General features: G+C 46.4%; 1 protein-coding gene across 2 annotated transcripts in view; it reads right to left on the reverse strand.

Moving 5' to 3' along the window:
• Positions 1-13,493, reverse strand: part of LOC149336014 (uncharacterized) — a 20,020-nt gene continuing 6,527 nt past the window's right edge. Inside the window, exons 3-5 of one of the 2 annotated variants that reach the window (XM_089552523.1) lie at positions 11,921-12,114; positions 11,043-11,073; positions 1-1,415 (exon numbers count right to left, since the gene is read on the reverse strand). In XM_089552523.1, coding sequence (XP_089408649.1) covers positions 1,322-1,415; positions 11,043-11,073; positions 11,921-12,114 — 319 coding nt within the window. In that variant the 3' untranslated portion in view covers positions 1-1,321. Of the gene's footprint in view, positions 1,416-11,038; positions 11,074-11,920; positions 12,115-13,493 lie in introns of those variants that run through there. The other variant, XM_089552524.1, reaches the window with a different exon arrangement.

Here is a 13,493-nt window from a genome sequence, read left to right on the forward strand (position 1 = left end):
CATCGGTAAATAAACGCAGGGAAAAAAGAAACCAATAACCAAATACATTGCTTAAATCACAACCCAACCAGCATCGTTACTCAACAAAACGTCGCCCAAAAGAAAAAGGCACATTTGAGCTTGCAACAAAATCAACAAAGATTAGCAGCAAAAGAACACAAGGAAGGCTGTGTAACTTCGATATTAAACTTTTTCTTTCAATTACGGCCCTAAGAAGAAAGAATATTCAAGGCGATTGTGTTCTACGTTGAATGGTGTCATCGTTAGCTGGTGCCTCTGCCTTGTGGCATATCCAAAAAAAATTTAATTATATCAGAGAGGTTAACATTGTAGTGTTTATTAAAAAGCTGATACATGAATTTTAGTCGTGCAACTCCATTACGCTCTGTTAGTGAAGCCAAATTGGCTCGCTTCGAAAGTTCTCTGACTGAGGTGCGGGAAAAGTTATTGTAAATTAAGCCAGGCGCCTTTCTCTCCCAAGTAATCCCAAATAACAGCTGCGTGAATTTGTACAATATTATTATGCTATATGCTAGTAAGCGAAGGAAGTGAAGTTTTAATTCTCTACTCTTAAAAAACAATTTACTACAGTCATTAGCGGTATCTTTATCAGTGTATCCACAGCATTTGAGGTTAGTTATCCACAGGCCAAGGTATTTGTGTTTTCTCACTTCGGATGAAAAAATTATTGTTAGCCGAGTAATTGAACTCCAGCTTATCTTTTTTGTCCGTAACGCACTTAAAAACAGTTTTTCTTTTTTAATTTACCGACATCTGCCAGTTTTCACATCAGGCAACAACCTTCTGAAATGCATCATTTAACAATATAGTATATTACAATACACTTAAAGAAACAACAGCCCTAAACAGCGTTCTGCACCCCCGTCAATTGAAATAAGCACTCAAGCAAATTCCTTGTGATGGTCAGTGTCACCCGATTTCTAGAATCATGAGCGTAAAGACCTGTGTTTGCGCGGCTACCTAAATTTCGGATGAAAGCTGAGAGGGGCTCGAAAGTTCGGAATGCTAGAGTAGTCAAAACGCAGTGATGCAGTCACTTATTAAGTACCCTGCATGCATTTGCACGATTTCCTGTACAAACCAGGCAGCCTACCTATTTGCAGGTAACTGAAGCAGCACTATTCTTTGTGTTTCAGGTTTATGCACTGGCCTTATTTAACCTATTTGCTGACAATAACGGCATCAGGGTTCTCCCCTACAATTACCAGCCATGTGCCAAATGAATTGGCGGGAAGGTTAGCCATTTTCTCCTGGACACAGTACTGAAAGAAGGAGCTCCAAAAATTTTTATATTGTCCTTCTAGCGTCTGAAAAAAGTAATTGCAGCTGGGACAGCAATTATGAGCAATTTACATAATGGACTCTCGAAAAATTCAGTGACCTTGTCCAGGAACCTGAAATAAAAGGAAACATCACCATTGTTATCACCATTATCATCATTCTCACTTAGTTTTGATTTCGAATTACCCTTTTTCTACATTAATTTTTGTCAAATCGTTCCTAAATATTCCTTGACTTCAACACTCTACCTGAATTGACGATATTTCTAACAACGTTTCCCTTCTCTTCGCATGCACTCAATCACTCTACTAGAGAGTGGTTCTCGGTTATCGCCATTAGCAAACGTGCAGCCTGCGTCAATATACGCCTTTGAGAAACACTGACGCAAACTGACGATAAAATTTGTTCCTAGAAAACACCGACTGTATAATTCTTTCTGGCTATGTTGAGATTCGGTCGGATACATGTTATGCATTTGTTGACTATAAATTTTAGTTAAAACGAAGACATTCGTTCCCCCACCACTTGATTCAGACTCGTTGCCTCAAGACCAAGCACTACATGATCACCATTAGAAGTTAACGGTGTTGTACCATAGCCTCAGAGATATGTTACAAAATATGAGTGTCAACGTAACGACAGTTTTGTTCTGAAAATTGCCGGTGGCGGTCATACCTGTCTTCCCTTTCTTGGTGTTTTCTAGATAATTAACAGCGCTTTCTTCCAAATATGCCTTTTTGATATTGAATGTCGGTAATATCTATACAGGCTGTCACGCCGCAGCTAGCGTGCGTCGTGGTAAAGTGTGAGGAGTGTCGCCGAAGGGGAGCAGGGGAATGCGCAGACAAAAGGCGAAGGACTGAAAACGGCGTCGAGTGCAAGTGTCGTGCTTCTCGGCCCCATCGAGTGAGGAAATCGTCTCTTCTCGGAAGTCGGTTCGAAACACGAGACGACGACAGGACGGCTGGGGTGGACCCGCGCTGTGCTTGTTTTCGTTCCTGCTAGCTGGCCAGAGCGGCTAGCAGTGGAGCGTGTGTTTTTAAATTATGTTTGTTTCTTCTTGTTGTAATAGCTTTTAGTTAGCCATGGTTGCTTACAGCGAGGCGTGTGTTTTAGATTGTGTACTTGTCTTTTGCCTTGTCACCTCTTCTAAACGACGGCGGGAAAGTCGTCTATTGGCTAAAAAGTAAGTTTTGGCGGGAGGATTGTTTATTGGCTGAGGATGGAGTTTTTGGCGGGAATGTGACGAGATGGGTGCGCGCGAAGGAGAGCGCCGAGGGTGGGGTGTGAGGCAGCCGGACAGATCGGTCGTGTGTGGCCGGTGGTGGTCCCGGGGCCGAGAGCGTAGAGTTGGAGACGCGAGTTAGTTGAGCGGCGGCCGTACGGGTTGGCGGTGTGGTGTCCAGCGGTGGTCCGGAGTCGTGGAAGTTTGAGTTTGTACTTTTAGTTGAAGCGGAGAGGCCGTTATCTTTTCGGCATATGTAAATCAGTTGTGTACATATTTGTAATAAATAATTTCTTGATGGGAGCCTTCCAAGTGCCTCACCATCAGAAGACCTGCACACCTGTCTGATCTCACCCGTAGCGAAGTACGCCCCCAGGGTCACTCACGAGACCCGCCCTCTACGACTCCACATTCAACATCAATCGTGACTGGCGCAGTCGACAGGATTCGAGACAAGGGGCCGCTGCTTTGCGACGGGAACGAAGAAAGACAGAGGCAACGCACGTTGCGAAGACGACGAGCTGGTCACCTGACAAGGAACGTTTGCCCTTGGGTGGCGAAGAAGGGTGGAAAGCCGGACCTCAAGAAAGAAGAACGAGGGCATAAGAGACAGCAGACGGATCTTCGACGATCATCACCGATCATCGCAGCTTCGACACGTGTGTAGGTGGGGAGAGGAATCGTGGACACCAACAGAGGAAACGAGGACGGACTTAAATTGATGGGGACTTGAGAGTGCGGCGGCGTTGCGTAACAGGACTTGTGGCGTGTCAGCGTGAAGTTCATTGTGTGAGAACTCTGGAACTTGGTTTGATTGACGATCTTTGAAGAGAAGGCGGCGAAAGAAAAACGGTGAGCGAACAGCGCTGCCCTCAACTTTGTGCTTTATGCTTACGAGGGGAAAGAAAAAACTACTGTCGCCGGAGATGGATAGTAGCATGACTGAGGGAATGAGTGAGACAAGCACGGAAAACGGCCAATCTGGACCCAATAGGCAAATTGAAATAGAAATTGAGAAAATGAGGCTGGAGAGGGCCAAAATTGAATTGGAGACAGAGAGATTACGCAGACAAGGTACAGCTGATCTGTCAGAGGGGGAAGAAGCAGTAAAATATTCCACAATGCTGAGCAGTGTACTATCTCGAATGCCGAAAGATGAGTCGCTTATTCCGGGGTGGTTCGATTCGGTGGATATGTTGTTTCACTCCTTCAGAGTACCAGAAAGCTTGCAGTCTGTTACTCTGATCCCGTACCTCACTGACCGCATGCGATCGATGGCGATGCACAGCGGAACAAAGGAGATACTTGAGTACAAACTGCTAAAAGAGGTAATTTTGAGAGAGTTGCGATTAAGCCCGACAGAGTATAAAAGAATGTATGACACAGCTAAGAAAGGGCCGCAAGAATCATGGCGCCAATTCGGCTACCGACTACGCAGCTATTACTCTTATTATACCAGCAGCAGAAAAATGACCGAAATTGAGTAGCTGATGGAGCTGGTAGTGGTCGATAAAATGAAAGAGGTCTTGTCTAACGACGCGCTCCGACAGATAGCTCTTCAAAAAAACAAAAATTGGCTTAAAATCGACGGACTTACAGAAGTAGTCGAGGTGGTGGAGAGCAGCCGAGGAAAATCATTTGGGGCTGGCGTTCCGCGCATGAGTACGGCCCGCGGCGAAGGATGTAGAAAAGAGGGGAGGCCGGGGCGTCGCAACTTCGTGGGGAAGAACCCATGGAGGTGAAGTATGCGCCATTTAGAGCACATACGATGACACGCCAGTGTTACCGTTGTGGCCGACTAGGTCACATGTCTAGGGAGTGTCGGGAAACGGAGGTAAAGATCGGAAACAGAGATATGGGTGTCCGCAATGTTGCTACGGAGGGGCATTCTGCCGGCAGGGAATGGGAGCAGGATAGGGGAAAGAACCCAGCGTCACCCCTCTGTTACCGCTGTGGCCGTTTAGGGCATATGGCCCGAGAATGCCAAGAGACGGAGGTCAGGAAGATTACAGCCAGAGTGATAGAAGTAACCCCTCACAGCGCTGAAATTCTGTGCCAGGATCGGGAGCCAAAAGCCAGCACTCAGTTGACGGAGACGCATAAGGTGGGCGATGTCTCCCTCTGTTCGGGGGAATCAGTCATCTTGGAACGAGTGGATTCGGGCGCGGACATCACAGTGGTCAGGAGGTCACTACTGCCGCAGGAAACAGTAGATCTACGAGGCAAAGTCGCGTTGAAGGGTGCCTTCGGACAACAGATTGAGGCTGAGCTGGCGTATGTGCCACTAAGAGTTGATCTGAGGGGCTCTCATGTTGCCATCTTGTGCGCAGTCACAGAGGAATTGGCGAACGAAATTAACTGCTTGCTATCAGTGAGTCACTGTAATGAACTGGTCAAGCAGAAAGAAAACGAACAGATCGAGGACCACTGTAATTTGGGGAACCCATGCGCTACTGTGGCGGCGGTTGTCGCACAGCCAAGTGAAAACGAACAGCTGGGAGAAGCAACGTCATTGAACTTTAGGGCACTACAGCTCGAGGATGAAAGCTTAAAAACCTCCTGGCAGCAGGCGAAGGCAGGCACCCATGGTGTGCAGGTAACCAACGGCCTGCTATATAATTCAGATAAGATAAACGGGAGGATGGTGAAACAGCTGATTCTGCCGAAATGCAAGAGGCAGGCGGTGTTACGGGTAGCCCATGACAGAGAAGTTGGTGGACATCTTGCGGCAAAGAAAACAAGGCAGCGCATAAAGAATTCATTCTTTTGGCCGAACATGAACACCGAGATTCTTAGGTATTGTCAGCATGCCCACAGTGTCAAAAGAATGCTATACAAAGGAAGTCGGACAGGGTACCCATAGCACCCCTGACAAGGCCAGCAAGCCCATTTCAGGTGATAGTGATGGACTGTGTAGGTCCAATAGAACCCCCGTCGTCAAAAGGCCACAAGTATGCTCTTTGTTTGATGGTCGTATGCTCTCGGTGGCCAGAGGTAGTCTGTTTGAAATCGTTGACAGCCCGAGCAGTGTGCGAGGCCTTTGTGGAAATATTCTCTAGGGTTGGGGTGCCGGAAATGGTCTGCTCGGACCAGGGGACAAACTTTACGGCAAAGGTAACCCAGGAACTGTTGGCCCGTCTCGGGGCATCGCCTAGATTTTCAGCCCCGGGTCATCCGGAAAGCAATGGCCTGGTTGAAAGATGGAAAGGGACATTCAAAAGAATGCTGCGGCATGTCATTGCAGAACACGGACGGGGGTGGGACCGATTGGTCCCGTGCCTTTTGTGGGCATATCGCGAAGTGCCCAATGAAACGACCGGAGTGTCGCCATTTGAGCTCCTATATGGGCGCACTCCTACAGGGCCATTAGGAATATTAGAGAAGTTTTGGACAGGAAACTGGACCCTTCCGGTTACACTGAATGAGTCGGCAGAACAGTATTTACTGGAACTACGTCAGCGGCTGGCTGCCATGTCGGAGGTGGTGGGGCAAAGTGCTGCCGATAATGAAAGAGCATACGCGATACGGTACAATCTGAGAGCACGTCTGAAGAATTTTAATTGTGACGATCTCGTTCTAGGCAGGGGTGAGGATACGTCTAATGGGCAGTACGCCTGGAGGGGGCCGGTAAAGGTAGCTGAGAGGAAGCGAAAGGATAGCTACGTGGTGCAGATGGAGGATGGATCCCGAAAGTGGATACATGCAAATAATTTGAAACCGTTTACGGTCGAGGTAAGGACAGTCGGGGTCGTATTTGAGGATGAAGAGTTCGGAAAGGTGGAGGAAGTACCGGTAGTATCTGTTCGCATGAGCGAAGCAGAGGTAAAAGACTCTCATATCCAGGAAGTTGTCCGTCGGCACAGTGAGGTGTTTTCGGGAAAGCTGGGAAAAAGTAGGGCAGGTAAGCACACGATCCGCATAATGGCCAACGCACGTCCTGCTCCTCGTCACCAGTACAGGGTCCCGCTAAAGATGAGAGTCGAGGTTGACAGACAAGTGCAGGAGCTAGTGGCAGAGGGAATGATCTAACCCACCGAATCCCCTTACGCCCACCCTGTGGTGTGTGTGGCGAAAAGCGACGGGAGTGTGAGGCTGTGCGTTGATTACAGATTCCTCAACTCCATTACAGAGGTAGACGCCTTTCCGATGAAAAAGGTAGACGACCTCCTGGCGACTGTGGCAAAGGCATGCTGCATAACAATTCTGGATTTGACACTCGGGTACTGGCAAATTCCGCTAGACGAGCAGAGCCAAAGATTAACAGCATTCGCGACCGACAGCGGACAGTACGCCTAGACAGTGATGTCGTATGGACTAAGAAATTCCGCGGCCACTTTCCAGCGGATTATGAATGAAATTCTCTTTGAGCACAGAGCGTATGCGTGCGCTTACATCGATGACATCGCACTTTTTTCTGAAAACATAAGCGAACATGCCCAACATCTCGATGCGGTGTTGGAGACACTCAAATCTGTGGGGCTCAAGGTAAATGCTGAAAAGTTTAAATTTGCACAGGGAAGCGTAAAGTACCTGGGGCACATAGTCGGTTCTGGAACGCATTGTCCCGATCCTGAGAGGGTTCGAGCAATAGAGGCAATGCAGCCACCACGAACAAAGGCGGAACTCAGAAGCGTACTAGGGGTAATGAACTATTACCGCAACTACATAAAAGATTACTCGCGGGTAGTGCTGCCCCTCACAAACTTAACGAAGGGTCGTCGAAATGGCCCGATCAGCTGGCAGAGTGAACAAGAGCAAGCATTCCAAGAGCTGAAGAGTGCGCTGACAACTCTAGCTGCTCTGTGCCCATCAGACATGTCCAAGCCTTTTATTCTATCAACCGACGCGTCCCAGGAGGCAATCGGAGCATGTCTGGCGCAGAATGCAGAGGGAAGAGAATACCCAATTGCATTCTTGAGCAAAAAGTTGAGCGAATCTCAAATGAAGTGGTCGACGATTGTCAAAGAAGCGTTCGCTGTGGTATGGGCATTGGATCAGGTGAGCACATGGGTACTGGGAGCGGAAGTGCATGTCAGGACGGATCACAACCCTCTGCAGTATGTGGCCACTGCGGCATCAAGCAGTGCACGGCTCACGAGGTGGGCGTTGTCGCTACAGAAATACAACATCACGGTCCAGCATATCAAGGGGGGCCACAACGTGCTTGCGGACGCGCTTTCCCGCATTCAAACCTAACATGAGACAAAAAAAAAGGAACCCCTGAGCACAGAGCATGAGAGCAGCGATGTTCGAGGCTCGCCTTTGTGGACTGTTGTTGTGGTTGCTTTCCTTTTTATTTGCACGCATGTTTTTATAATTAACCTTCACCTGAAACATGTAATCTTGTGGCGTATGGGGTGGTGTGTAGAAGTGTACCTTGATTTCATGTACTTGCATGCCTGTATTCTTTTTCGGAGTGTATCTCGGGGGGAAGATTTAGTGCATTCTCGCACTAGAGAGAGGGGCGGCGGCTGGAGGCAGCCTAAAGCAGAAGCATGCTTTGTTCGGAACCGGCGAGAAAAAAAAAAAAGGTTGGGGGAAAGAATTGAGAAGAAGGGGGGAGGTGTCACGCCGCAGCTAGCGTGCGTCGTGGTAAAGTGTGAGGAGTGTCGCCGAAGGGGAGCAGGGGAATGCGCAGACAAAAGGCGAAGGACTGAAAACGGCGTCGAGTGCAAGTGTCGTGCTTCTCGGCCCCATCGAGTGGGGAAATGGTCTCTTCTCGGAAGTCGGTTCGAAACACGAGACGACGACAGGACGGCTGGGGTGGACGCGCGCTGTGCTTGTTTTCGTTCCTGCTAGCTGGCCAGAGCGGCTAGCAGTGGAGCGTGTGTTTTTAAATTATGTTTGTTTCTTCTTGTTGTAATAGCTTTTAGTTAGCCATGGTTGCTTACAGCGAGGCGTGTGTTTTAGATTGTGTACTTGTCTTTTGCCTTGTGACCTCTTCTAAACGGCGGCGGGAAAGTCGTCTATTGGCTAAAAAGTAAGTTTTGGCGGGAGGATTGTTTATTGGCGGAGGATGGAGTTTTTGGCGGGAATGTGACGAGATGGGTGCGCGCGAAGGAGAGCGCCGAGGGTGGGGTGTGAGGCAGCCGGACATATCGGTCGTGTGTGGCCGGTGGTGGTCCCGGGGCCGAGAGCGTAGAGTTGGAGACGCGAGTTAGTTGAGCGGCGGCCGGACGGGTTGGCGGTGTGGTGGCCAGCGGTGGTCCGGAGTCGTGGAAGTTTGAGTTTGTACTTTTAGTTGAAGCGGAGAGGCCGTTATCTTTTCGGCATATGTAAATCAGTTGTGTACATATTTGTAATAAATAATTTCTTGATGGGAGCCTTCCAAGTGCCTCACCATCAGAAGACCTGCACACCTGTCTGATCTCACCCGTAGCGAAGTACGTCCCCAGGGTCACTCACGAGACCCGCCCTCTACGACTCCGCATCGACATCGAAGGAGAACAACATCACCAACGACAGAGCAGAGAGGGAAAAATTCGTGACTCAGGTGAACTGCAATTTACTCACAGTGTCCCTATCATTTAAGCTTGAAGGTCGTCAACAACATAATGTTATATAACCCAGGCAAAACTTTTTCGTCCCTTTTACCGCTACACCTATTATTTCTTTTTCCGCACTGGCGGTAACTGCCAGCTTCATCTCATTTTTTTTTATTGTTGAGAGTTTACTAGTTTCTACAAATGGGTGAGTAATTCGTATGTCACGATGATTAGATTTTTTTAATCCCACTAGGTCCCCTGCCAGAGCAAGTTATCACTCATCAAAGTCATCCAAGAAATTCCCAAAAGGGATGAAATAAAATTGTCTCTAGCAGTTACGGCTCAATAAAGTAGCACAATTGATCTGCATAATCCTATAGTGCTGGAGCCAACTATACTGCTGGACCGCCCCAGACTCCCTTCATTAAAGACCTGTTTTTCGGAAGCAAGTCCTTGAATCATTCTGCAAGTCAGGAAACAAACAACAGTATATCAACTGTGTGATGTTATAGCTCTCACTGTCTTGTATTCTGAACAAAATTGCCAAATGCCGTAGCAGCGTAAATCCTGTGAAACTACGTGAAATAGCCTCTGTAATCAACAAAACTTCACTAGTGAGTGAACGTGCTCTTGTGCGATTCCTCGATGCACCACGTCTCTTTTGGACACTAAAGTTTACTAGCTTGAACTTCACAAACTAGCTTAATACGCCACCTTGCTACGTTATAGCACCTGGGTAGCAATAACTTGCTAAGTTATTGCTACCCAGGTGATTGTGATTTACCAAATGGTTTCTCCTTTGAATGCAATTAAAAGTGAGTTATTGCCTTAATAAAAACAACGACTAACGAAGAGTGCTCGGACCCGCACCATGGGCTAGATGTGAATCCAAAACATAAAAGTTAAAAAAAAGCTAATGTTCAAGAAAGAGGTAAGTGTAGGACCGCGTATTTGCAATACAAGTTAATGTGCTATGAATGAATACATTCTTTACAGATAGAAATGGAGATCACTTATCAGCGACCTCGAAATAGTATGCAGATTCACTAGGCAACAACAGAACCTGATTTTGGTGCAGTACAGATAATGAACTTGCATGTCCAAGCTTGAAGGGCGCAAATGTGATTCCAATATCCAGGGAAAGGCTCGGAATTGCCCAACAGATAATAATTTTTCCAAATTTTCTGAAAAATTCAACCTAAGTAGCCTCATTTTAAAAAGAAAACTTACTCGTAGCGTTGGCGCCGACACCTCGATTGAGCCACTCGCCGTATTTGTGGGGAGGTTTTCCCAAGTACAATTTTGGGAGATTAATTCCCACTTATTGCTATACGCTGCCAGACCATACCGCATTACACCTCACCATATAATACCATACTTCTTTAATTAGTAGGGTGTAGACGTGGGCGAGATAAGAAGGCATGATAGAGTCGAATACCCGCTAAAACAGAGGATGACAGAACGAGACAAAAAAACCCAGGCAGCACAAGTAACCGGCCCGATATTGTAAATTGCATATTGGCGATACTGGCATGCGGTATTGAGTCTTAGTCTGTTGCCCTATCTTATGATGTTTATACCAGCCTATAATGATTTTAAGATGCGCGGAAATCTATGTACACTACCGCTTTTGCATATCTGGTCCACCGTGACGCGGCCGCCTCGAGTGAAGCCATTTTCTGCGGTCTCATGCTCACCAGTGAACCTCCACAGCTCCTAAGCCAGAGTGGTCGGTCTGTGCTTGTCCCAGTTAGGAAGTCACAAAAAGCGAATTCATTCTGAGCGTCTTCGGAAATCATCTGAGAGTGCCTGACCTTGCCCCTATACTTTAAAATCTGACTCAGCCAAGAGTGTTTGAAGTTTCATTGCCTGTTAAGTGTTAACAGTTAAACGGTGCAATGTACCCATCATATTTCGTTCAGGATGTTTTGTGTGCTTCTGGCTTATTTCACACAGTACTTTACGGGCCCTGGAACTGACACACGTATCAGGCAGAGACATGTCTTCAAATAAGAGTGTGAACGGCTTACCATTCCCATTTGGACTGACTACCGGAAGCTCCTGTCAGAAAAGAAACAAATCCCGAAAAGTTAATTTTTATCCACTTATGACTGGAAACGAGTGTGAAAAATTCCATGGTGTGCAAAAATGCAAACAAATAATGAAATCGTGACCTTTACGACAACGCTACTAGGATCTAACATCTAATGGCCTTGCAGGCTGAAATCTACGCTGTCATGTGCTCTACAACAGATTGAAATCATGCAGCCCTGACGACGTGTACTAGTCGGATTCACCAGTAAGGTATGTGTGGCGCAAAAGTTCTGATCAGGTGGAGGCGCTACATTGCAATACGCTCACGTGAAAAAAGTTTGCAATTAAAAAACAAGGCTAAATAAAAAAAAATGAAGCAAAGGGAATTCGACTCATAATGGCTTGGTTTACGGGGTTTAACGTCCCAAAGCGACTCAGGCTATGAGAGACACCGTCTTTAAGTGAATGGGTGAAACAAAAGCACTGCGCCTGGCTCCACAAAATAGCTACAATTTCAAAGCTGGCATTCGCCAGCACTTGACGTGTACTGGCCTCCGCCAGTACATGGCCAATTCGCCGGCTTGATCGATACATACACGTGGCACGAAAATAAATTCCTTCACCTGAATCCAAATCACCTTTGGGCGTGTTGGGGTACTGAATCCTTTCATTCGGCATGTACAAATCAGCCACAGGCTCTAGTATGCATGAAAGTACGTTAGCATCTGTATAATTCAAGACACGTGCGCTACTCCGGCAGGGCAATGTATGTTGAAACGCCATGTATGTTTCCTCACTCTTGCATGCTACAGAATTAATCTCAACAATTAAGTATCCATCGAATAAAACTATTAAGGCTATCCGATACACATACCGAATTCTTTCATAAGTATTCGTGCCGTAACGACCGGCATCCCTTCACCAAGGAGGTCTTCAATTGTGATGTTTGAAAAGTGCTCTGTGGCCTTCACGCCTAATGCTTTCAGCACCGCCATCGTTTTGCGCAGATCTTCGTCGCCGTGGATGAGGTTTTTTTCCAGGACTTCACCTATCTTTCTGGCCAGTTCCCTGCGCGCAGAGCCAAAAAGCACACTGTCACGAGAAGCGATTAACTATTATTGAGACCCATTGCTGGAATAGTTGGCAAATATTGAGGAAGAGAATTCTCGCTCGGAAAAAGGCACAGCACTGGTGTTACCCTCTTGTGATGCGTCTTTGTCGAAAAGGACTGCAGGGGCATTCTTCCTTGAACGGGAGTAATTTGGGGCAAAATTGTCTTGATGAACTTGTTCTTCCCAAGTTCATTTTAAGTGCAGAGGGTAGGTATAGGGTCCATACTTCAGGTTTACTTTGAGGCAAATGAAATTCAGGTTCCCTCAGCCACTACTGAACGCAGCTTATTGGTGTTTTTTTTAATTCTATTTCCTGTTTTTTATAACTGATCTAAAATTACGGTTTTGTAGGAAATATTTGTAGTTTTGTGACATTTTATTTGACATCATAACTTCTTTTTCTGCAATGAAACAGGATAAAAGCTAACCAAGAAAGAAATCTACCATGCAGAGGGCTAAAATATTAGTTGAGAAGTTTTACAACCTGTGTAAATAAATATGAGAAAATATCAGTGCACTGTCTTTTCTTATTTGCTCAAATAAGAAGTAAAATGTAGCAAAAAATTAAATTTTGATATTTAACTTTACAGATATTAAGTGGCAGGAGTTTAACGTAGTTAAACCTTGTGCATGTGCGAAATAAGAGTACTTTAAGCTCCGCCTTAAAGGCTGTAGTGGGTTAATTAAAGCCCCTACATCTACAACATTCTCGAACAAAAACTTTGACAACTGGAAACATTGCAAGGCACTCTTACGGAAATACTGAAAGTAATGATCCATTCTTCTAGTATGTAGCAAAATTTCTTTTAAAGTGCTTCCATCAATCGCATTGAACACTTAAGACTCTCATAGAAAACCAAAGGGAACGCTTTTGACGATAGCAAAAACGTTAAAAAAAATGCAAGACTGCTGCGGATCTGCGGATACATTGATTACTATAGGGAAATGTTAAATGAAAAATTGTGTTCATAAAGGGGTTCCCGCTCAAAAATGCTTTTGTCCGGGATACTTGGGTATGATGCAGAATTGGTCATTCCCTATTTAGCATTTATGCATCGTCGAGGGTTCTGTACCATAACCCTCGCACTGGCCGGTGGCTGTTTCTGCCGTAGATACCGGTGTGGATTTTTCGACCCATGTTGCTCTTCCCGAGCACGCTCTCGCGACCAGTCATTAATTTAAATGGCACCTGCCACAGTGGTCACTTGGCTCACAATCCGCTTGGCAGGTTGTGACGACGCCTCAAGGTCACAAGACAAGAGACGATTATTTCGAAGTTGGTACGTCTGAAGGAGTGGTTTCGGTCTAAAACAGACGTTTACCGGCTGAAACGAG

Source organism: Amblyomma mixtum, chromosome 7 (assembly GCF_055824585.1).
Source record: "Amblyomma mixtum isolate Tamu chromosome 7, ASM5582458v1, whole genome shotgun sequence".
NCBI classification, from domain to species: domain Eukaryota; kingdom Metazoa; phylum Arthropoda; class Arachnida; order Ixodida; family Ixodidae; genus Amblyomma; species Amblyomma mixtum.